Here is a 26,685-nt window from a genome sequence, read left to right on the forward strand (position 1 = left end):
AGGGCGACTAGAACAGCAAGTTTTTAATATTCCAATAGCAGTAAGACCCATTCATTTGCAGTTTTGATTTAATTTCTAATTATCAACATCCAAGATGGAGGCCAGGAAAAGTTCTGGCTGTAACAGCTGCTCCTTTTTTGAGGTATTTTAGGTGCTGGAGGTGATTTCCTCAAATTCCAGGAGCAGCAATTACTGGTTTATATGCTGTTGTATTGCTTTGGAACTTTGGGGGAAAAAAAAAGTCAAAACAGCAGCAGTTTAAAAAGGGAGAAGTACAGACAAAAAAGTTGGGGGGTGGGGGGGGGGAAGAAAGGGTGATGGATTCTCAGGGGAACGTAGCACGAACAGCCAAGTTTCTGATAATGAGACTGGCTCTAATGCAATGAGGGGTACGTCGGGTTCCAAGAGATCAATTGTGTTAGGGGATTCTCTAGCCCGGAGTACATACAGATGTTTCTGTGGCCAGCAGTGAAAAATCAGAATGGTGTGTTGCTTCCCTGGGGCCACGGTCAAGGATGTCTCAGAGAGGGTGCAGAATGTTCTCACAGGAGAAAAAGGCCAGCAAGAGGTCATTGTCTACACTGGAACCAATGATATAGGAAGGGAAAAGGTTGAGAGTCTGAAGGGAGATTAGAGAGAGTTAGGCAGGAATTTAAAAAGGAGGGCCTCAAGAGTAGTAATGTCTGGATTACTCCTGGTGGTACGAGCTAGTGAGGGCAGGAATAGGAGGATAGAGCAGATGACTGCATGGCTGAGGAGCTGGTGTATGGGAGAAGGATTCCAATGATCCAAATATGTGAATCTCTTTTGGGGAACAAGGATGGACAGATTGCACCTAAATTGGAAGGGGACTAATATACTGGCAGGGAAATTTGCTAGAGCTGCTCAGGAGGATTTAAACTAGTAAGGTAGGGGGATTGGGACCCAGGGAGATAGTGAGGAAAGAGGTCAACCTGAGACTGATATAGTTGAGAACAGAAGCGAGTCAAATAGTAAGGGCAGGAAGGGACAAGATAGGACTAATAAATTAAACTGCATTTATTTCAATGCAAGGGGCCAATGGGAAGGCAGATGAACTCAGGGCATGGCTAGGAACATTGGACTGGGATTTCATAGCAATTACAGAAACACAGCTCAGGGATGGGCAGGACTGGGAGCTTAATGTTCCAGGATACAAGTGCTACAGGAAGGATAGAAAGGGAGGCAATGAGGTGGGTTTGTCGCATTTTTCATAAGGGATAGTATTACAGCTGTGCTGAGAGAGAATATTCCCGGAAATAAAGGGATGATCACCTTATTGGGATTGTATTTATAGACCTCCTAATAGTCAGAGGAAATTGAGAAACAAACTTGTAAGGAGATCTGAGCTATCTGTAAGAATAATAGGGTTGTTATGGCAGGGGATTTTAACTTCCCAAACATAGACTGGGACTGCCATAGTGTTAAGAGTTTAGATGGAGAGAAATTTGTTAAGTGTGTACAAGACAATTTTCTGATTCAGTATGTGGATGTACATACTAGAGGTGGTGAAAAACTTGACCTACTCTTGGGAAATAAGGCAGGGCAGGTGACTGAGGTGTCAGTGGGGGAGCACTTTGGGGCCAGCAGCCATAATTCTATTAGATTTAAATTAGTGATGGAAAAGGATAGAACAGGTCTAAAAGTTGAACACCTAAATTGCAGAAGGCTAACTTTGACGGTATTATGCAAGAACTTTCAAAAGCTGATTGGGAGCAGATGTTCGCAGGTAAAGGGACGGCTAGAAAATGGGAAGCCTTCGGAAATTAGGTAACGAGAATCCAGAGAAAGTATATTCCGGTTAGGATGAAAGGGAAGGCTGATAGATATAGGAAATGCTGGATGACTAAAGAAATTGAATGCTTGTTTAAGAAAAAGGAGGAAGCATATGTAAGATAGAGGAGAAAGTGAGGACTGCAGATGCTGGAGATCAGAGCTGAAAATGTGTTGCTCGAAAAGCGCAGCAGGTCAGGCAGCATCCAAGGAACAGAAGAATCGACGTTTCAGGCATAAACCCTTCTTCAGGACTGAAGCGTTGATTCTCCTGTTCCTTGGATGCTGCCTGACCTGCTGCGCTTTTCCAGCAACACATTTTCAGCATATGTCAGATAGAGACAGGATAGATTGAGTGATTCCTTAGAAGTGTATAAAGGCAGTAGGAGTATAGTTAAGAGGGAAATCAGGAGGGCAAAAAGGGGACATGAGATAGTTTTGGCAAATAGAATTAGGGAGAATCCAAAGAGTTTTTACAAATACATTAAGGACAAAAGGGTAATGAGAGAGAAAAATAGGGTCCCTCAAAGATCAGCAAGGCAGCCTTTGCGTGGAGCCGCAGAAAATGGGGGAGATACTAAATGAGTATTTTGCATCAGTATTTACTGTGGAAAAGGATATGGAAGACACAGATTGTAGGGAAAAAGATGGTGACACCTTGCAAAAGCTCCAAATTACAGAGGAGGAAGTGCTGGATGTCTTGAAATGCATAAAGATGGATAAATCCCCAGGACCTGATCAGGTGTACCCGAGAACTCCGTGGGAAGCTAGAGAGGTGATTGCTGGGCCTCTTGCTGAAATATTTGTATCATCGATAGTCACAGGTGAGGTGCAAGAAAACTGGAGGTTGGCTAACGTGGTGCCTCCCTGTTTAAGAAAAGTGGTAAGGACAAGTCAGGGAACTATAGACCAGTGAGCCTGACATTGGTGGTGGGAATCCTGAGGGATAGGATGTACATGTATTTGGAAAGGAAAGGACTGATTAGGGATAGTCAACATGGCTTTGTGTGGGAAATCATATCTCACAAACTTGATTAAGATTTTTGAAGAAGTAACAAAGAGGATTGATGAGGACAGAGTGGTAGATGTGATCTATATGGATTTCAGTAAGGCATTCGACAAGGTTTCCCATGGGAAATTGATTAGCAAGGTTAGATCTCATGGAATACAGGGAGAACCAGACATTTGGATACAGAACCGGTCAAAGGTAGAAGACAGAGTGGTGGTGAAGGGTTTAGATTAGATTAGATTAGATTACTTACAGTGTGGAAACAGGCCCTTCGGCCCAACAAGCCCACACCACACCCGTCGAAGCGCAACCATCCCATACCCCTACATCTACCCCTTACCTAACACTACGGGCAACTTAGTATGGCCAATCCACCTGACCTGCACATCTTTGGAGTGTGGGAGGAAACCCACGCAGACACGGGGAGAACGTGCAAACTCCACACAGAGAGTCGCCTGAGGCGGGAATTGAACCCGGATCTCTGGCGCTGTGAGGCAGCAGTGCTAACCACTGTGCCACCGTGCCACCCACTGGAGACCTGTGACCAGTGGAGTGCCACAAGGATCGGTGCTGGGCCCTCTACTTTTTGTCATTTACATAAATGATTTGGATACGAGCATATGTAGTAAGTTTGCAGATGGCACCTAAATTGGAGGTGTAGTGGACAGCGAAGAGGGTTACCTCAGATTACAACAAGATCTTGACCAGATGGGCCAATGGGCTAACAAGTGGTAGATTGAGTTTAATTCAGATAAATGCGAGGTGCTGCATTTTGGGAAAGCAAATCTTAGCAGGACTTACACACTTAATGGTAAGGTTTGAGGGAGTGTTGCTGAACAAAGAGACCTTGGAGTGCAGGTTCAGAGCTCCTTGAAAGTGGAGTCGCAGGTGAAGGTGGCGTTTGGTATGCTTTCGTTTATTGGCCAAAGGATTGAGTACAGGAGTTGAGAGGTCATGTTGTGGCTGTATAGGACATTGGTTAGGCCACTGTTGGAATATTGCATGGAATTCTGGTCTCCTTCCTATCAGAAAGATGTTGTGAAACTTGAACGGGTTCAGAAAAGATTTACAAGGATGTTGCCAGGGTTGGAGGATTTGAGCTATAGGGAGAAGCTAAACAGGCAGGGGTTGTTTTCCCTGGAGCGTCGGAGGTGGAGGGGTGACCTTATAGAGGGTTACAAAATTATGAGGGGCATGGATAGGGTAAATAGACAAAGTCTTTTCCTTGGGGTCGGGGGGTCCAGAACTAGAGGGCATAGGTTTAGGGTGAACATAGAACAAGACAGCGCAATACAGGCCCTTTGGCCCTCAATGTTGCGCCGATCCAAACCCACCTAACCTACACTAGCCCACTATCCTCCATATGCCTATCCATATGCCCGTTTAAATGCCCATAAAGAGGGAGAGTCCACCACTGCTACTAGCAGGGCATTCCATGAACACACGACTCGCTGAGTAAAGAATCTACCCCTAACTTCTGTCCTATACCTACCACCCCTTAATTTAAAGCTATGCCCCTTCATAATAGCTGACTCCATATGTGGAAAAAGGTTATCATGGTCAACCCTATCTAAACCCCTAATCATCGTGTACACCTCTATCAAGTCACCCCTAAACCTTCTTTTCTCCAATGAAAACAGCCCCAAGTGCCTCAGCCTTTCCTCATACGATCTTCCTCCCATACCAGGTAACATCCTGGTAAACCTCCTCTGCACCCGTTCCAGTGCCTCCACATCCTTCCTATAGTATGGCGACCAAAACTGCACACAATACTCCAGATGCAGCCACACCACACTCTTATACAACTGCAACATGACCTCAGGACTTCAGAACTCAATTCCTCTACCAATAAAAGCCAGTACGCCATATGCCTTCTTCACAGCACTATTTACCTGGGTGGCAACTTTCAGAGATCTGTGTACATGGACACCAAGATCCCTTTGCTCATCCACACTACCAAGTATCCGACCATTAGCTCAATACACCATCTTTTTGTTACACATACCAAAGTGAATCACCTCACACTTACCCACATTGAATTCCATTTGCCACCTTTCTGCCCAGCTCTGCAGCTTATCTATATCCCGCTGTAACCTGACACATCCTTCCTCACGGTCAACAACTCCACCGACTTTCGTATCATCCGCAAACTTGCTCGCCCAACCTTCTAGCCCCTCCTCCAGGTCATTTATAAAAATGACAAACAGCAATGGTCCCAAAACAGATCCTTGCAGAACACCGCTAGTAACTGCGCTCCAAGATGAACCTTTACCATCAACTACTACCCTCTGTCTTCTTCCAGCCAGCCAATTCCTAATCCAAACCTCCAACTCACCCTCAATGCCATACCTCCGTATTTTTTGCAGTAGCCTACCATGGGGAATCTTATCAAACGCCTTACTAAAATCCATATACACCACATCAACCGCTTTACCTTCGCCCACCTCCTTAGTCACCTTCTCAAAGAATTCAATAAGGTTTGTGAGGCACGATCTGGCCTTTACAAAACCATGCCGACTATCCTTGATCACATTATTCCTATCCAGATGTTCATAAATCCTATCCCTTACAATTCTCTCTAAGACTTTGCCCACAACAGAAGTGAGACTCACCGGCCTATAGTTACTAGGGTTATCCCTACTCCCCTTCTTGAACAAGGGAACCACATTTGCTATCCTCCAGTCTTCTGGCACTATTCCTGTAGACAATGAGGACATAAAAATCAAGGCCAATGGCTCTGCAATCTCCTCCCTTGCTTCCCAGAGAATCCTAGGATAAATGCCATCAGGCCCAGGGGACTTATCTATTTTCACCCTTTCCAGATTTCCAACACCTCTTCCCTACATACCTCAAAGCCATCCATTCTAATTAATTGTGACTCAATATTCACATCGGCAACAATGTCCTGTTCCTGAGTGAATACTGACAAAGAGTATTCATTCAGTGACTCCCCAATCTCTTCAGCCTCCACACGCAACTTCCCACTATTATCCTTGACTGGACCTATTCCTACCCTAGTTATTCTTTTATTCCTGAAATATCTATAGAAAGCCTTTGGGTTTTTCCTAATCCTACTAACTAAGGACTTTTCATGTCCCCTCTTGCTGCTCTTAGCGCTCTCTTTAGATCCTTCCTGGCTACCTTAACTCTCAATCACCCCAATTGAACCTTCACGCTTCATCTTTACATAGGCCGCCCTCTTCCCTTTAACAAGGGATTCCAATTCCTTATTAAACCACGGCTCCCTCACACGACCCGTTCCTCACTGCCTGACAAGTACATATTTATCAAGGACACTCAATAGTTGCTCCTTGAACAAGCTCCACATATCGATTGCGCCCTTACCTTGAAGCCTACTTTTCCAAGCCACACATCCTAAGTCGTGCCTCACCGCATCATAATTTCCCTGTCCCCAGCTATAACTTTTGCCCTGCAATGCACACTTATCACTCTCCATCACTAGCGTAAAAGTCACCGAATTGTGGTCACTGTCCCCAAAGTGCTCACCTACCTCCAAGTCTAACACCTGGCCTGGTTCGTTACCCAGAACCAAATCCAGTATGGCCTCACCTCTTGTTGGCCTGTCTACATATTGTGTCAGGAAACCCTCCTGCACACATTGGACAAACACCGACCCAGTCAATATCTGGAAAGTTAAAGTCCTCCATAACAACCACCCTATTACTTTCACTCTTCGCCTGAATCATCCTCGCAATCCTTTCTTCTATGTCTCTAGGACTATTAGGAGGCCTGAAGAAAACTCCTAACAGGGTGACCTCACCTTTCCTATTCCTAACCTCAGCCCAAACTACCTCAGATGGCGAGTGTTCATCCATTGTCCTTTCCACTGCTGTAATACTATCTTTGACAAGCAATGCCACACCTCCCCCACCTCTGACCCTACTAAAACATTTAAACCCTGGAACCTGCAACAGCCAATCCTGTCCCTGTTCTACCCATGTCTCCGTAATAGCCACAACATCGAAATCCCAGGTACCAACCCAAAGGGTGAGATGGGAAAGATATAAAAGAGACCTAAGGGGCAACTTTTTCACACAGAGGGTGGTACGTGTATGGAATGAGCTGCCAGAAGATGTGGTGGAGGCTGGTACAATTGCAACATTTAAGAGGCATTTGGATGGGTATATGAATAGGAAGGGTTTGGATGGATATGGGCTGGGCGCTGGCAGGTGGGACTAGATTGGGTTGGGATATTTGGTCGACATGGACAGGTTGGACTGAAGGGTCTGTTTCCATGCTGTACATCTCTATGAGTCCATCAAATTACAACATGATTAAAAGTTGAGGCTTAACAGAAAATCTACGTTCCACTTTTTAAAATTAATTATTGCAATATGTAACTAGGATGAACCTCTTTTTTTTTTAAATGTCTAGCAACTCATTTCTTTGTTAATTGTCAAGGACAAAGAAAAGTCAATGAAGCCTGTCAATGAACATTTGGCTAAAAATAAAGAAATAACTTGGCTGATAAAACATTTACAAGTTAGTGAGAGCACACTGAAATTCATTTCAGGCAGTTATTAGAAAATGTAATTTTGTGATTTATGTGATACTGTAATAAGAATTCAAATAAAGATTCCAGGCTACCAAGGTTTCATCATTTCCAAACTTTCCCTTTAACTAATTATACTGTAGTACTGGGTCGTTGCTTAGACAAATGTAGCAGCATTTTGACACATCACAAAGAGCTGAGGTGAATGACCAATGCATCAGTTTTATTTTAAAATATTGCTTTATTCACTCTACTCTAATTTTTAGTCATGTGCTAACTTTAGCATCCACTTGAAACACTGGACAACTCAGATGAGGTCTTGGTTTCAAATTGCACGCATAGAAGAACGGTGTCTGGAAAAAAAAAAATCAACACTTTCTTAGGATTCTGGCAGATTGTTTTTTAACTTAGGTTATGTACACAAAAATCCTTTTCTTTCCCTCAAAACAAATATCATTCTTTCAGGGGGTGTGGGCTTTGTTGGCTGGGTCAGAATTTATTGCTCATTCTTAGTTGCCCTCAAAAACCTAGTAGTGAACTGCCTTCTTGAACTGTCACAGTCAATTTGGTGTAAATATCTGTACACCAACAACACTGCTAAGGAGCGAGTTCCAGGTTTTGGCCCAGTGAACCAGTTCCTCAAAATCAATCCCAATTGACCGAGGAGTTATGGCAAAATTAGCAACTAATCTATAGCTGCATTAAACAACGGCTAATAAAAATACTTAGCTCTTTTAGTGTGCTAAATGCCATTGTATTTCAACGTATGTCAAAAGATACACTGGGCTGGGTTTAATGCAGCCTGTCAGAAAGGGAAACATAGCAGCCAGGTCCAAATTATCATGGCAGAGGCCCAGCTTCAGTCTCCAATTGGAAGCAAAACTCATTCTTAAAGGTGGAATGTGGAAGTAATGAGCCAAATGACACCCATTATCCCTGAGCCCATTATAATTTATTGAAACGCCCCACTAGCTCAACAAAATTTGGCCACTATTACAAACAGATAGTTCATTCAATTGGTTGATGCGAATAAAATGGAGTTTCTAGGATTGTTGTGATGTAGTGGTAGCATCCATACCCTCTAGGCCAGGAGGCCTGGTTTCACATCTAAACAGGTTGATTGGAAAATACCTAAAATGGAAGTTCTCAAGAGTGAACATGAAATCACTTCTACGATACACCTCATGGTCTTAGGATCCTAGAATTACTGCAATGATATTCAATTCAGTTTTGATTATTGATCATCTTACATTGACCCTGGTTCCACATTGGGACCCCGCATGAAAAACGGCACTCTGATATCAATCTCATAGGGCATCGATTTTCCTTTGACTAGTCCAAACTGTCCAATGTGATAGCCATGGTCTGCTGTATAAATGATGTACGTATTGTCCACTTCTCCTGTTTCAACAAGCATGTTATAGAGCTGAAAGATCAAATGTAAACACTTAAGTTAGTGAAAAATTACATGTAATGAGAGTCTACACCAAGTATTTGTGGGTACTAATATCTCTACTCATTGTATCTTTGCTTAAGTGTAATCTCTATTTCCTTCTCATACATCATTACATTTTAACTATACTAGATTAATCTGTTTTAGCAATAGAAAGCCAGACGTAACTGATGCATTAACACTGATTAACCTACTCAACTTACCTACATAGCACAAGAAGCCCTGCTACATGTACAATCCTTGTATTATGTCCTTCACCAGTCCCTTCTTTTTGCATTAAATTCAGTGACATTCTACCCTTGCAGACTAACCAACTACAATATTGAAAAACTAAGCACCAAACAAAAAATGTGACGTACAGATTGAACTAATATTTCTTGATACTCAAGTGCTCAAACCACTGGGGCTTTTCATAAACAGAATATTTCCGAACCATACTGTTGAATTTGCTCCCTCAAATGGTTTCAGGTGAACAGATGGTTGTTCATCTGTGCACCTTTCAGATAATCATGGCTGGCGATTCTTGGATACTCATGTCTCAGAGGACCTGACTGCAGATTGCTGTATTTGGTCTTGTAGCAAGTAATTCAGGTCCAGCTGTCTGGCACTGTATTGGATACTAATTGATGTGGTGATGATGGAACGAACATACAGACATAATGAGACAGGTTGTAATGTGCCAATCAAATTGCATGGCTAACAGTGGATGGAGTTGGAGCTTATCCCTGACCCAAGAGGGGGAATATGGCAGAAAATGAGCAGCTCCCTGGAAGGCTGTACCTATTTATTCCACCAAGCTCACCAAAGGGGACATCTGCTTCTCCAAACTTAGGGTTTGAAACAAGGTCTGTGTGACAATGATTTGGGTTTCCAAAGATAAAAGTAGTATATGCATGCAATTCTATTGTGAGAAATTCTGTTGGGGTTGGCAAAAATACAATGTTGAGGGCTGGTTCAAAGCAATACCATACACAGCTAGAGAGGTATACAGCACGGAGACAGACCATGCTGATCAGATATCCTAAAGTAATCTGGTTCCATTTATCAGCACTTGGCCCATATTCTCTAAACCCGTCCTATTCCTATACGCATCCAAATGCCTTTTAAATGTGGTAATTGTACCAGTCTCCAACACTTCCTCTGGCAGCTCATTCCATATATGCATCACGATCTGTGAAAAAGTTGCCCCTTTGGTCCCTTTTAAATATTTTCCCTCTCACCTTAAACCTATGCCCTCTAGCTACCTTGGGGGAAAGACTTTGGTGGAGGCTGACACTGCAGGGAAAATAATCCTGGCACCATCCTTGTAAATCTTTTCTGAACCCTTTCAAGTTTCACAACATACTTCCTTTAGCAGAGAGACCAGAATTTCATGCAGTATTCCAATAGTGGTCTAACCAATGTCTTGTACAGCTGCAACATGACCTCCCAAATCCTATACTCAGTGCACTGAACAATAAAGGCAAGCATACCAAATGCCTTCTGCAATACCCTATCTACTTGCGACTTCACTTTCAAGGAACTATGAACCTGTTGGAAACAGACTCCTCCATGCTTTCAGTTACTGTGATGAAGCCCCTCAGCAGAACTTCTCATTCCTTCACCCAAAGTGACTTCAAGGACTTGCTTCTCATTTCTGGGTTCTAAGTCATTAAATAAAAGAAACACAAAGTAATAATTTCCTGTCAGGAATTAGTCTTAAGAGGTGAAAAATTAAATTTATTTGTTCCTGTTTTTAATGCACGTTGTTTCAGCCAGCTCCATGTATCTTTGAGAGGTACAGGCATTGGCAGAGTGCAGCGAACAGTTTCAGAATTACAATGAGAAGATAGCTTGTGTGTGATATTGACCTGACACCAACTCGCATTTTCCAGTTAATATCCTCTCAACCTTGCTTGGCTGACTACACATTCAGCAACAGGAAGCAACGCCCACCAGTGCCTATTCGGGATCACATTAGTGGCTGGAGGATTTCTTCTGGTTACTGTTTGATTCTGCAGGTGTTTAGTATTTTCTACAACTCCAAGCTCCAACAGTGAATTGCAAAACAAATTCATAAGATGTTTTTACTGATGAAGATTTCTACACAAACCTGTTGCTCCCAGAACACAACATGACTTGGCAAACGAGTGGAGGCCAAGTGGAATAAGAGGGTGGGAATGGCTCTCATCAGAACAGCCTATCTCAGGGAGCTCGGTTAGCATTTGTCCAGCCTTACCTTCAGCAAGGAACCATTTGCGAAGTGTCGGTGTTTCATTTTGGATGTCCTGAGTGAAGTGTTCTATGTGCTGCTGCCATAAGGCACAACAAGAAAGACATTGTTTGTGACTATAGTAGATGACCATGAACAAGAAGATGTGCATGTCAGAGTCCTGACAGAGAGGAATTAGAGATATGTGTAACATTTCAAAGTATGTTGTCAGCAAATACACAAGTGAAGTGATGGTTTTTGCCTACTAAATGAGGGCTAACTAAATTTCATTGCTATTTGCCAAGTAGTAGTAGACAGAGTAGGTAACTTCACTGGGAATTGCTAATTTCCATGGATTGGAAGATGTCAATGACTGCATGCACATCCTTTTACAGACACTGAATGTTAAGCCTCAAATAACAGACACCTTGGCAAGTCTGCCCAGAGATTCCTAAATATAGCAAACCAGGCAGATATGATGGGTAAAGGTGGCATTTATGAAATTCTTTCCTATATTCTGTATCTCTGCTAACAACAAGAGCATGGGGATTATGCTAAAACTATATTAAAAGTAAGTTAGGACATAGCTAGAGTGCAGCTCTGTAACACGTCATAGATGAAGATTACAAATGCATAAGAGGGACTACAGAGGTGAGATGTTGCCAGAACTGGGAAGTTAAGTCATGCAGATATGTGGGGCTACATTCTTTGGAACAGAGAAAGCTATAGGTGTGTAACTGAGGTTTATAAATTTACCATGTGCCTAGATAGAAGGACCAAATTCTCTTAGATGAGTCAATAACCAGGAGTCTTACATTAGGTGACAGGAGAATTGTTTTCACCCAGGAATAGGTGGCTATTTGAGAGTCACTGTCTGAAAAGGTAGCAGAAACAGAAACTCGCATCACGTTTGAAAGGCATTTACATAGGACATACAACAGTACAACACAGTATAGGCCCTTCGGCCCTTTATGTTGTTCCGACCTTTATCCTACTCTAAGATCAAATAGACCAACATATCCACGTTTTACTATCATGTATGTGGCTCTCCAAGAGTCACTTAAATGTCCCTAATGAACCCGACTCTACTTCCACTACTGGCAGTGCATTCCACACACCAACCACATTCTGTGTAAAGAACCTACCTACGATATCTCCCCTAAACCATTCTCCAATCACCTTTACGCCCTACGTGATAGTCATTTCAGCCCTGGGAAGAAGTCTCTGGGCTTTGTACTCTATTAATGCCTCTCATCATCTTTGATACCTGTATCAAGTCACCTCTCATCCTTCTTTGCTCCAATGACAAAAGCCCCAGCTCCCTCAACCTTTCTTCATAAGACATGCCCTCCAGTCGAGGCAGTATCCTGGTAAATCTCCTCTGCGCCCTCTCTTGCACTTTCACATCCTTCCTATAATGAGGCAACCAGAAATGAACACAATATTCCAAGTGTGGTCTAACCAGGGCTTTATAGAGCTGCAGCATAACCTCATGGCTCTTAAACTCAATCCCGCTGCTAATGAAAGCCAACACATCATATGCCTTCTTAACAGCTCGAATGGAAATTTTGAGGGATTTATGGATGTGAACCCCAAGATCCCTCTGTTCCTCCACAATGCCAAGATTCCTCCCTTTAAGCCTATAATCTGCATTCAAATTTGACCTTCCAAAATGAATCACTTCACATTTTACCAGGTTGAACTCTATCTGCCACTTCTCTGCCCAGCTCTGCATCCTGCCCCATTACAAACTATAACAGTCTTCTATGAGCCAGCTAATTCTGTATCCAGCCAGCCAAGTTTCCTGTATTCCATGCCTCCTTACTTTCTGAATGAGCCTACCTTCAGAACCTTATCAAACGCCTTGCTAAAATCTGTACACACCACAAACACTGCTCTATCTTCATGAATGTGTTTAGATATTAGATATTTAGAAATTACATATTTAGATATAACTTGAAGTGCTGTAACATCCAAGATTATGGACGTTGAATTGGAAAGTATTAGCTGAGATAACTCTTTTAAAGGCCAGTGTAAGTAGGATGAGCTGATTGATGTAACAGAGGATTGACGAGGGCAAAGCAATAGATGTGATCTATATGGACTTCGGTAAGGCATTCGACAAGGTTCCCTACGGGAGGCTGATTAGCGAGGTTAGATCTCATGGAATACAGGGAGAACTAGACATTTGGATACAGAACTGGCTCAAAGATAGAAGACAGAGGGTGGTGGTGGAGGGTTATTTCTCAGACTGGAGGCCTGTAACCAGTGGAGTGCCACAAGGATCAGTGCTGGGTCAGTTTTTTAGTCAGTTACTGAAATGATTTGGATGTGAGCAGAACAGGTACGGTTAGTAAGTTTGCAGATGGCACCAAAATTGAAGGTGTAGTGGACAGCAAAGAGGGTTACCTCAGATTACAACAGGTTCTTGACCAGATGGGCCAATGGGCTAACAAGTGGTAGATGGAGTTTAATTCAAATAAATGCGAGGTGCTGCATTTTGGGAAAGCAAATCTTAGCAGGACTAATACACTTAAAGGTAAGGTCCTAGGGAGTGTTGCTGAACAAAGAGACCTTGGAGTGCAGGTTCATAGCTCCTTGAAAGTGGAGTCGCAAGTAGATAGGATAGTGAAGGTGGCGTTTGGTATGCTTTCTTTTATTGGTCAGAGTATTGAGTACAGGAGTTGGGAGGTCATGTTGTGGCTGTACAGGACATTGGTTAGGCCACTGTTGGAATATTACGTGCAATTCTGGTCTCCTTCCTATCAGGAAGATGTTGTGAAACTTGAACGGGCTCAGAAAAGATTTACAAGGATGTTGCCAGGTTTGGAGGATTTGAGCTACAGGGAGAGGCTGAACAGGCTGGGGCTGTTTTCCCTGGAGCGTTGGAGGTTGAGGGGTGACCTCATAGAGGGTTACAAAATTATGAGGGGCATGGATAGGATAAGTAGGCAAAGTCTTTTCCCTGGAGTCAGGGGGTCCAGAACTAGAGGGCATAGATTTAGGGTGAGAGGGGAAAGATATAGAAGAGACCTAAGGGGCAACTTTTTCACACAGAGGGTGGCACATGTATGGAATGAGCTGCCAGAGGAAGTGGTGGAGGCTGGTACAATTGCAACATTTAAGAGGAATTTGGATGGGTATATGAATAGGAAGTGTTTGGAGGAATATGGGCCGGATGCTGGCAGGTGAGACTAGAATGGGTTGGGATATCTGGTCAGCATGGACAGGTTGGACCAAAGGGTCTGTTTCCACGCGATGCATTTCTACGATTCTATGACCCCTTTGTGCTGTAAATGCCTATGATTTCACACAACTTATATACATGGATGGGAGGTGGAGGAGGAGAAATAGGACAAGGGGAAGCAACCCAGATAGAACATTCCTTTCATCAGGTTTTTGGTAATGAATTTATCCCATGTGATACCAAAAACCAAAATCCCTGTTCAACAACAGAGCATGCACATATTTTCCCTTCCATCTGTAAGTGATCATTACGCAAAACAAATATTAAAAATATAAACATTTTAACAGTTTTGAAAAAAAAAAGTCATAACGCAGACAAAAGCCAATTTACTGAGTATTTTATTACAGCTCGTCTTCTGCGCATCTTTGCTGCTCCTATTATCCCTATATAGTGCCCTTTGTGATTAATGATAAGAGATCATAGCTTCAGAAGACCTGGCTGCACACTGCACTCTATCAACATGATCATTAACAGTTCAGGCTCACTGACTGACAGGAAGCAGCAGAGGCACTGGCAAAATAGCATGCATGGAGGATACATTCTTATTTCTTAATGAGAACAATAGGTTTGTGATCTATGCAATTACTGTCCCCCATCCTCCCCAGAACTGTTTTAAGAGAATCTAATCCCCCCACCCTTTCTCTTAGTCACAAGTCTTACCGAATCCCAGTACAATCTGGTTCCATAGGAGGTTATGTTCCATCTTTAGGCAAAAATATTTTATTGATGCAAATAATTACAAAAGTACTATTTCACAGTTTAAAACAAAATTCTAGTCAACCTGTCCAGAGATGTTATTGCATACCTCTGAAGCAGATGGGCCTTGAATCGTTCTCCTGGCTCAGATGTAGGGACACTATCACTGCACCACAAGAACCTCGAACAATTTTTATTTTTAATTGAGGGTATTACTAATGGAACAATGCACTTGTTAAAACAAATCATACTGGCAGCACAGCTGGGCAAGCTCAGCAAGTAGAGTATATAAAATATTCTGACTATTACATTAGGTTTCCAAATACAGTGGCCAACCAATTAATTAGTAAAACAACCACAGAAAAGCTGAATGCATGCAGCAGGTCAATCAGCTACAAGGAACAAAGAGTCTATGTTTCAGGTGCAAAGCATTTGTCAGATCTTCGGTGTGAGGCAGCCATATGATGTCAGCTAGAGCTTCTGTCTGACCGTTTAGACTGAGACAGGAATGGGAATCTTGCAACAGTAGCCATTTCTCACATTTCCTCAGTGAGGACCTACACAATATTGTGGGGTTTGCCTCAGATAGTTAAACTAAGCTGGTCTTGACATTGCCAAATCCACTGGACAGGGATTTCTATACATTTGTTTGCTGTCAATTGCACTGGCAACTATAATGTGGCTGTTTTCCCTTAGCTTGGAAGATCAATGCTTCATAAAATAGAAGTGAAATTGTGGCTGATGTCATATTGGCAGTTACCTGATCTGCTCTTAAACACATCAAATAGATCAGTTCATTCTTCTTATCGTATAAAATATTGCTGTTGGCATTACTGTATCAGTCCTGTTCTATCTCACGCAAATGGGAATCAGACTTGTGATCACTTTTTTTCAATAAAGTGTTTATTCAATGGTGATATATGTTAAAGTGGTAACAACAGTGCAGTATGCTATGAACGTATGCAATTTATAGACAAAGTCTCTTTTCGGAATGACTTTTCTAAGCCGTACTATTCTATGTTGGACTCTTATTTTACAATGTAGTAATCATTTGTAAAGAATGTTCATGTAAAACATCTAATGGGAGTACAAATTTTTAAAAAACTTGCAGTGATTAATTGCTAAAGTGAAAAGAGAACTCTGTTCCTAACCTAGCTATTGATGTAAAATGATACTAAACAAATAATACTTTTTAATTTGAAGATTCTCTTTTTCATCTTTGGAGTGATTCAGTCATGGGATGAAATGCTGGGTGGCAAGCACCTAATCTCAAAATTTGGAATGGGAGGTGTGAGGGGTAAGCAAGAAAGGTTACATGATGGGTCACTTGATCCAATTTTGCAAAATATTTACTGGAATGCTCTCTTGCACGTGCGAGCGATTTGCCTGTGTCATAACAAAGGCTTGCTTGTTTGAAGGCACTTAAATATCCAATACTGTTTGACTTAGGAATTTTCAGGATACCATATGGTAAAAAAAAAATCAAATGTTTCAATATTAATGCATTTATAATTTTCACTGACAACATACCTTTTCCATTGATTCATCCACAGACATTAAAGTCTGCAGGCGCTTCCTCTGTAGCATGTTAGTGAATTCCATATGGATGGGTTTCATTGGGCCAGTATATCTCATGATCCAATGCTTGTCTGGATTGGGTGCATAATTATAGCTGGGGGTGCTGTAGATGTAATTTAAAAAAAAAAAACATAATTAATCTAAAAGATTTCGACAAATTGGTATTAGAGCGATATTAGATTCCTTGTGTTTTTGATCACAATTATGACACTAAGTTTTGATATCACTGTACTTGTGACCCTAGAGTTTTGTGCTTATGCTCTCTTTCACACTTAACATTTATAATTTTCCCCATCTCATTGCTCTTTTATCAAAATTTAATGTTACATTTTCATTGCATTTCATTAAATTGTGTGCACTGCCCATTCTGCCGATGTGCCGATGCTATTCTGCATTTGCTGGCATTATTTCTTCACTGTGCCATGATGACTAATTTACTATCATCATAAAACTTGTGCTTTTGCCTAAATTATTTATATAAATAGAGAGAACAGAGATTTTAGCATAGATCTCAATGGGGTACCACTATTTACATCCTGCCAATTCAAATACATTCATTTACTCCTACTGTGATATCTGTGCTCTAGCATTCATTCCCTTTATTTAGTTACAATTTCTTTCACACCATATGTTTCAAATTTTCAACATTTTTTGTGCCTTCTGAAAATGCATATTTCTCACATCAACTGAATTACCTTCATGTACTTCGTATGGAACATGCTGCAAAACAAAAGTCACCAATCTACCATGACTTCCCTTTCACAATGCTGTCGCGTCCAGTGCGGTCAGTTAGCCCATGCATTTGTAACTGTTCACCCACCAATCCAGCTTAAGACCGGTCTCAATTTGAAAACAGGAGAGAAAACTGGTGGTACAGATGCTGTAAGACAACCTTATCTGACTGCAACCTTAAGCTAACAAGGTTGATGTCCTCAGCTAGGACGTAGTTGATAGGCTGGAGGTGTAATACTCACTTAAATTATATGCAGTACCTCTGGGACAACCAATCTTCCTCTATTTAAATTCAGGCAAGTTAATATGGTACTGGAGGAGATTTGGGTTTCAGGAAATAAGTTGACTTGCCTTGCTGTCATGTTGGACACCTTTCCGGTCCACTTTTGCTTTTGAAGAGAGGGTTAAGAATCAGGCCTGAAGCCAGAAAATTACAGGCAAATTTAAGTATAATTTTTGATTTCTTTAGATCAATTAGTTCTTCCAGCACTTCCATGTAGACTTAATACGTACACAGACAGAAATTGAGGTGTACTTGGCTACATAAACAGTTACTGTTGAATTCAATAGAGAAGTACTTACATATAGATAGATGGATAGTGAACGATAGTTGAACAATGAAGTTAGATATAGTGAATTGCATAAATGAAATAGACAGTGAAATAGCTAGTCAGATAAGGAGAGAGAATTAGATAATCAAAGCCACTTAGAGATATACTGATATACAACAGATACAGAGAGACAGCTGTAATTGTATCAAGATCCAGTATTCTCCATTCTGATGACTGCTATCTGTGAACATACATATTTGTGAAACATTCAAAGACGTGTAAAGAAATAACCAATTCTAGTGATAGAATATAACAGGAGTACAAAAGACATCTATTTGACAGCTTATTGAAAATTAACTCAGGTTTCTGACACACAGGATGGCAAGATCATAAGAAAATCTAGGGTGAGAAAATATTCTTGTCTATCATTTCTTCTCCATCCAAAATCAATATCTAATTATTTCAGGATAGAATCTCTTCCACACTCCTTGTTTAAATGCTGCTTTGCTTAAGCAATATTTCTCTTCCACTTTGCTGAAAGAAAATCACTATCTGGCATTCAAAATTTTCACTTAAATGATATTGATCCAGTTTCTTATAATGGTGTCCATTTATACCAAATTATCATCTACCTCCAGGGACTGCTCTAAAACAACTGCCCTGTGGAGGCAGAAGGATACAATCATTTCTGAATAACTCGTTAAGATATTGTGAATTTTCTTTTTGAACTCTAGACCCATGCTCATGGTTAAAATTAAATAGTTTGTTGAATTCACTCTTATCTGTAGGTTTCATTATTAAGATCTGGATCAAGCATATGTGCGGTCAGTTTCCCTCTATTAAAATTAGTTCATTTGGCCTCACCATTGATCTGTTTTGATAACTTGTAATCCAATGTCTTAAAGATGCATTTTTTTGTTATGACTAATCATTGCCTCACAAATAGAACAGTTTTGAAATAAGATCAATAATTACACACAAAGCATTTTGCTTTTCAACCATTATTAATAGAAATCCTTTTTGTACTATCAACATAAGAGATAAAAGCCCATAAGTCATTCTGTCATACAAGCCTGCTTTGCCATTCAAGACGACAATGGCTGGTCTGCTGGCGTTTCGAATTCCACATTTCCATCTACTCCCAGAAAACATAGAGTCCCGTAGCTAACAAAATACTACCTTTCCCTTTCTTAAAGAATATCCAGTGAACCTGCTTCCACCATCTTTTGATGCAGAGAATTCCAAAGTCACATACACCTAAGCAGAAACATTTCTTATTATCTCTACCCTAAAAAGGGTGACCCCTAACTGTACAACAGTAACCCCAAGCTCTGAGCTTACCCTATATTTGTTGTGACACTTTTTTCTCAAGTGATTTTTTTTTTGCTTGATTTTATATTGGGTCAGGAACATAGAAATTAGGTGCAGGAGTAGGCCATTTGGCCTTCAAGCCTGCAGCAACATTCAATATGATCATGGCTGATTATGCAATTTCAGTATCCCATTTCTGCTTTCCCTCCATTCCCCTTAATGCCTTTAGCCGCAAGGTTCACGTCCAGCTCCCTCTTGAATTCTTTTAACAAACTGGCCCCAGCAGCGCACTGTGGGAGAGAATTCCACAGCTTCACAACTCAGTGAAGAAATTCTTCCTCATCTCAGTCCTGAGTGACTTTACCCCTTATTGTCAGACTGTGACCTCTGGTTCTGGACTTTTCCAAAATCGGGAGCATTCTTTCCACATCAGGCCTGCCCAATCTCATCAGAATTTTACATGATTCTATGAGATTCCTCCTCATTCTTCTAAATTCCACTGAGTAAAAGCCCAGTCAATCCAGTCTTTCCTCATATGAGTGTCCTGCCATCCTGGGAGTCAGTCTGGTTAAACTCACTAGACTCCCTCAATAGCAAGAATGCTCTTTATCAGACTAGGAGGCTAAAACTGTACACATACTCGAGGTGTGGCCTCACTAAAGCCCTGTTTAACTGCAGCAGACATCCCTACTCCTATACTCAAATCCTCTCACTATGAAGGCCAACATGCCATTAGCTTTCCTCACCATCTGCTGCACCTGCATGGCAACCTTTAGTGATTGTTCCACTATGATACCCAGGTCTCATTGCATCTCACCTTTTCCTAAACTGTCACCACTCAGATAATAATCAGCTTTCTTGTTCTTGTGAACAAAGTGGATAACCTCCCATTTATCCACATTATATTGTATTTGCCAAGTATCTGCCCGCTCAGGTAGTCTGTTCTAGTCACCCTGCAGCCTCTTAGCATCCTCCTCACTGTAGACCCTACCACTCAGCTTAGTGTCACCTGAAAATTTGGAGATGCTGCATTCAAGTCCTCGATCCAACTTGTTAATGTATATTGTGAACAGCTGGGATCCCAGCACAGAACTAACTATAAAAGTAGTATCAATGCTAATGACACCATTATTTCTGTGCAAATCAAACAGTAACTTTAAGTTCGGATATGCATTTAACTGCAAAGTCCAGAAGCTACTGACGGCTCAAAGTTGATTGAAAATGGCACCCTCACTGACTGACTCCCCATTCAACTATATTGAACAAGCAGAGACGGACTGAATTCACTACAAAATATAAAGGCTTATCCATTTCAGACAAGTCCCCTTTTTAATGGTTGCAAGTCTTAATTGTTGTCAAACCACAACTTTGGCATTGAAAATTAAATTTTATTAGTTTTAAGTGCCACTTTTTCTGTAACCATTTTTAAGTGCTGCAGGTTTAAAAAGAAGAAAATGAAATACTCTTTTTAAAAATGCTTTTCAATCCAATCTTGCCTTCTCTCTTGTTTTTGACATTCAATTCAAAATTCTAATTTATATTTCTGGTTCAGACCTCTGGCTGCTCATTAAAAACTCTTCAATCTGATTAATTAGGAAAAATGAAGCTGTTGCCCTCTAAGGAAAGGTCCTGCATGCCCTGTAGAGGGTGTTGTGTTTTCTCAGTGCTACTTTTGCAGTAGCTTGCTGTACAGAAGTTCATGGAATTCCAACAGGCGACGATTGTATTTCTAGCAGTTAGGCTAAATTCTGACCGATTTGTTACTCACATAAAGTAAATAGTTTACAAAGAGTCATCTCCCAGTAAGAAACAATTAATTCCAGTAATGTTAGTTAAGCCCATAAGGCCACAGGATACGAATCAGAAATCACATGACACCAGGTTATAGGATGCAAGAGCAGTAGTTGATTCAGCCCATTGAATGATGAAACAGACTCAATGAGTTCACGGTTGATCAGATAATCCTCAACTCCACTTTCCTGTCTTATTCCCATAACCCTTGATTCCCTGTCAGATTTAAAATTTTCTATATCGGCCTTGAATATACTTAATAGCGCCCCACAGTAAAGCTTTCCATCAATTCACTACTGAGAAAAATATCCACATCTGTCTTAAATGGACAATCCTCTATTCAGACTGTCCACTGGCCCAATATTCTCCAACAAGGGAAAATGACCTCCCTGCACCTACCCTGTCAATTTCCCTGGTATGTTTGTGTGTTTCAATAAGGTCTCCACTTATTCCTCTAAAGTCTAATGAGTACAAGCCCGACTTACTCAATCTTTCATCATTGCACAATCCCTGCATATCCGCAATTATTGAACCTTCTCTGGACTGCTTCCAATGCCAGTACATTTTTCCTGAGATAAGGGGGCTCAAAACTAGTCACATATTATTAGTCATCGTCTGACTAGTGTCTTGCATAATTTTAGTAAGGCCTCCCTATTTTGATTCTTTATTTACTTTGAAATAAAGGCTAACAGTCTGCTTGCCTTGTATATTTCCTGAATGTAGATGCTGCCATTTTGTGATCCATGCACAATGACCTCCAAATTCTTCCATGCTGTGGCTTTTTACAGTCTTTCCACATTATAATCATATTCAGCTCGTCTATTCTAAATGCATTATCACACATGTTCTATCTGCCACGTTGTTGCCCACTCACTTCTTCTATCTTATAGATTCATTGTGTCATCCTCACTTCTTGCCTTCCCATCTATTTTTTGTATGATCTGCAAACTTTCCAATACATTCATGTGCAAAGCCATCATTATATATTGTAAATAAATTATGTCTTCAGTATTTACCCTGTGGCAATCTCAAAGATTGCTGTTCCGATCATACCCCTTTTATCTTAAGTCTATCTTCTATTAGTTATCTATGTTACTATATTATCCCAGCACCATGGGTTCTTGGCTTATCAAATAGGCTTATGTACAGTACCTTACTGATTGCACTTCGAACACTTAGGGCAATAAGTTGAAAGAACAGGTCAGTAAGCCACCAGAAAAACAAATTTATACCAAATATATGTATTTTACATTACTGGGTGATGCCACGAGAGGTTTTGTTTTTATTTAAGGGCACAGGGACTTACTTAAACCTAAAATTTAGTTGCCGTAAATTCTACAGAATGAATCATCCCTATTTCCCATTTGAAGTGACAGCTTTGATTGACAACTTGGTCAGCTAATCAGTGCATCAAAAGAGCTCAAAGGTAAGAGGTCTCTCATCTCACTCCTTTAAGAAGGCTGTCTGTTGAAAATATGGAATAATTAGAGCAAGATGGAGAGCTCTTACTTTCTAAGGTCCATGAAACAGGGACAGTTAATGCAATGTGTTTAGCATTTGACATTTAAAGCCATTTAAATTTCTTTTGATGCTGAATATTGTAGAAAAACAGATCTTCCACTAAAAAATTATTTTCTGATCTTCAATTGTTTTCCAAGTAAAATAAACCAGTTGGATTATAATTGGTTTCATGTCACAAGTGTTTTTCAGCTGGGTTTTGATAACTGGAACATGTGGTCATATTTACAAGGATTGAATGTTTCTGATCCTCAAGTCATGCTGTCATTAGCTCAATATTGGACCACAAAAGTGTTCAGCTCTTCATACAGACTGCAAAGTCCACCCACAGACGTTCTATAATTGCTGACTCAAAATCTGGGACACGTACTTCCTCTTCCAAACAAACAGTTATGTGCATCACAAACATGTCTTTGCTAATGCTTACCTTCTGTAAACAAACCACCTACACATCGAAGATGGTCTTCAACATATCTGGACAAAAAGCTGTTTAACCAAAACAACCCTCAAAGAATTTCAAAAACATATTGATGTTACAGAAACATTGTTCATCATCACTTGCAAGTATTGGAAACAGCAAAGATTTCAAAAGAGGACTTGTTGAGTATCGCAATTACTTTCCTATTTTCAGACGGTTTTCTTTTTATTCACTGGACTCACCATATTGGTTACAAGAGAAGGTCAGAGGCTATGAATGCTGCAGCACACAACTCACCTCCTGACTGACTAAAGCCTGAATATCATCCTCAAGACACAAGTAAGGAGTGCAATGGAATACTCCCCACTTGCCTGGAGGGGTGCAGCTCCAACAATGCTCATGCAGCTTGGTACCAGGACAAAGTAGCCATTTTGACTGGCATCACATCCACAAGCATCCACTCTCTCTGCCACTGACACCCAGTAACAGTAGAGTGTACTGTCTACAAGATGCACAAGAGAAATTCCTTTAAGATTATGACAAGCATTTTCCATCCAGAATGGACAAAGGAAGCAGATATTTGGGAACACAACCACCTGCAAGTTCCCCTTCAAGGCACTCATTATTCTGACTTGGATTTTAACCTTCAAGGTCACTGGGTCAGAATACTGGAATTCACTCCCTAATGGCTTTTTGAGGCCCGGACTGGGAAGGGAACACCATAAGTGTCTACAATACATGGACTGCAGCAATCAAGAAGGCTGCTTGCCACCACTGTCAGGATAGACAATAAATGATGGCCGCCAGCAATGCCCACACCACCAGGAATGATTTTTTAAGACAAATCTACTGTCTGTAGGTAAACTGGTGCTTGATCCAGCTGGATAGAAAGTCAACTATGTCCTGAACCCAAAACCTCTCGAAAGCATTACACGGTTCTAACATGGTTTTTGAAAATTCAAATTAATGTTTCGCCTGGATTATCATTCTTGACCATGTTAGTAACTGCTTCACAACATTCCAGTAGATTTGTAAGTTATCTGATTCCTTCCTTATTCTTTTGCTACTATGGCCAACTTTCGGTCCTCAAATATATATAAAGACTGTACGTAAAGCTGAGGGGAAAAACACTGGGATACAACAGAGTACTATAAAATCAAAAGAAAGACAGGACAAAGAAGAACAACAGTACAGACAAGAACCGGTCCTTAGGCCTACCAAGACTACGCCAACACATGATGCCTTTCTAAATTAAAAGCCTTTTGTCTCTATGCATTACGTATTCCTTCATGTGTTTGTCAAGATGCCTCTTGAACATGGCTATTGTATCTGACTCCATTACTTCCCCTGGCAGCACATTCCAGGCACTCACCATTTTGTGTGAGAAATAAAAAAAATTCCTCTCACATCTCCTTTAAACATACCTTCTATTACTTTAAACCAATGCCCCCTAGTACAGTAGAACCTTAATTATCCGAACGAGATGGGCGCAGAGTACTTTATTCAGATAACTGGTTGTTTGGATAATCAATCTGATCATAAACAAGTGGTAATTTAGGAGTGCCGTTATCCAAATGTTTCTCAGTTATCCGGCAATACACACCATAATGGTGTTTAACTGATACTGAATGCTGAGTTGCCTTACATTGTTTTTACAGGACCTTGAGATCTTGTTTGGATAATCCAAAATTCTGTTAATTGATGTTCAGATAATCGAGGTTGTACTGTAATTGACATTTCTACCCTGGGAAAAAGACTCCGACTATCCATGCCTCTCAATTTTGCAAACTTTTATCATTCTTTGATGTTCAAGTGAAAACAATCCAAGTTTATCCAATTGCTCCTCATACCTAATATCCTCCAAACTAGGCAACATCCTGATAACCTGCTTCTGTACCATCTCTAAAGCCTTCACATCGTTCTAGTTGTGTGGCAAAAAGAACTGTACTCAATAATCCAAATGTGGCCTAACTAAAGTTCTATGCAGCTGCAACATGGCTTGCCAATTTTTATCCATGTCCCAACCAATGAAGGTATGCATACCATATGGCTTCTTGATCACCTTATCCAGTTGGACCTATAGGCCTAGATCCCTCTATGTTGATGCTACTAAGTGTTTGCCATTCGATCTTCCAAAATCCATCACCTTGCATTTGTGTGAATTAAACTAATCTAGCATTTCTCCATCCAAGTCTCCAGCCTATCCATATCCTGCTACATTGACCACAATCTTATTAATCCACAATCTTATTAATCAGACCATTTATATTCTTTTCAAAATCATTTATAGATATTATGAACAAGGGTCGCAAACATGGTCACCGATCTCCAGTCAGAAAAATGCCCTTCCACACTAGACTCTGCCTCTAATGACTAAGCCAGTTCTGTATCCATCTTATCAGCTCACCACAAATCCCAGATGACTGCACCTTTTGTATCAACCTGCCACGAGCGATTTTGTCAAAGCCCTTGCTAACATCTACTACCGTGCCCTCAATCACCTTTGTCACTTTCTCAATAAACTCAATCACATTTGTGTGACACAAACTTCCTTGCACAAAGGCATAGTGAGAGGGGGGGAGAGAGAGAGAGAGAGAGAGAGAGAGAGAGAGAGAGAGAGAGAGAGAGAGAGAGAGAGAGAGAGAGAGAGACAGGGAGAGAGAGAGACAGGGAGAGAGAGAGAGAGAGAGAGAGACAGGGAGAGAGAGAGAGAGAGAGACAGGGAGAGAGAGAGAGAGAGAGAGAGAGACAGAGAGAGAGAGAGACAGGGAGAGGGAGAGAGAGAGAGAGAGAGAGAGAGAGACAGAGAGAGAGAGAGAGAGAGAGACAGAGAGAGAGAGAGAGAGACAGGGAGAGAGAGAGAGACAGGGAGAGAGAGAGAGACAGGGAGAGAGAGAGAGAGACAGGGAGAGAGAGAGAGACAGGGAGAGAGAGAGAGACAGGGAGAGAGAGAGAGACAGGGAGAGAGAGAGAGACAGGGAGAGAGAGAGAGACAGGGAGAGAGAGGGGGAGAGAGAGAGACAGGGGGAGAGAGAGAGAGAGAGACAGGGGGAGAGAGAGAGAGAGAGACAGGGGGGAGAGAGAGAGAGAGAGAGAGACAGGGGGGAGAGAGAGAGAGAGAGAGAGAGAGAGACAGGGGAGAGAGAGAGAGACAGGGGGAGAGAGAGAGAGAGAGACAGGGAGAGAGAGAGAGACAGGGACAGGGAGAGAGAGAGAGACAGGGAGAGAGAGAGAGAGAGAGACAGGGAGAGGGAGAGGAGAGAGAGAGAGAGAGAGAGAGAGAGAGCAGGGGGAGAGAGAGAGAGAGAGAGAGAGAGAGAGACAGTGAGAGAGAGACAGTGAGAGAGAGAGACAGTGAGAGAGAGAGACAGAGAGAGAGAGACAGTGAGAGAGAGAGACGGTGAGAGAGAGAGACGGTGAGAGAGAGACGGGGAGAGAGAGAGACGGGGAGAGAGAGAGACGGGGGAGAGAGAGAGACGGTGAGAGAGAGAGACGGGGGGAGAGAGAGACGGTGAGAGAGAGAGACGGTGAGAGAGGGAGACAAGGGGAGAGAGAGAGAGGGAGACAAGGGGAGAGAGAGAGGGAGACAAGGGAGAGAGAGAGGGAGACAAGGGGAGAGAGAGAGGGAGGACAAGGGGAGAGAGAGAGGGAGACAAGGGGAGAGAGAGAGGGAGACAGGGGGAGAGAGAGAGGGAGACAGGGGGGAGAGAGAGAGAGAGAGAGAGAGAGAGAGAGAGAGAGAGAGAGAGAGAGAGAGAGAGAGAGAGAGAGAGAGAGAGAGAGAGTGAGAGTGAGAGAGAGAGAGAGTGAGAGAGAGAGAGAGTGAGAGAGAGAGAGAGTGAGAGAGAGAGAGAGTGAGAGAGAGAGAGAGTGAGAGAGAGAGAGA

At 41.6% G+C, this 26,685-nt stretch overlaps 1 protein-coding gene across 1 annotated transcript in view; it reads right to left on the minus strand.

Annotated features, from left to right (window-relative positions):
- Positions 1–26,685, minus strand: part of LOC140463021 (extracellular sulfatase Sulf-2-like) — a 323,741-nt gene that overhangs the window by 60,006 nt on the left and 237,050 nt on the right. Inside the window, exons 10-11 of the mRNA XM_072556628.1 lie at positions 16,431–16,581; positions 8,564–8,739 (exon numbers count right to left, since the gene is read on the minus strand). Of these exons, the coding sequence (XP_072412729.1) occupies positions 8,564–8,739; positions 16,431–16,581 (327 nt within the window). The remainder of the gene's footprint in view (positions 1–8,563; positions 8,740–16,430; positions 16,582–26,685) is intronic.

This window comes from Chiloscyllium punctatum, chromosome 37 (assembly GCF_047496795.1).
Source record: "Chiloscyllium punctatum isolate Juve2018m chromosome 37, sChiPun1.3, whole genome shotgun sequence".
Lineage (NCBI taxonomy): Eukaryota > Metazoa > Chordata > Chondrichthyes > Orectolobiformes > Hemiscylliidae > Chiloscyllium > Chiloscyllium punctatum.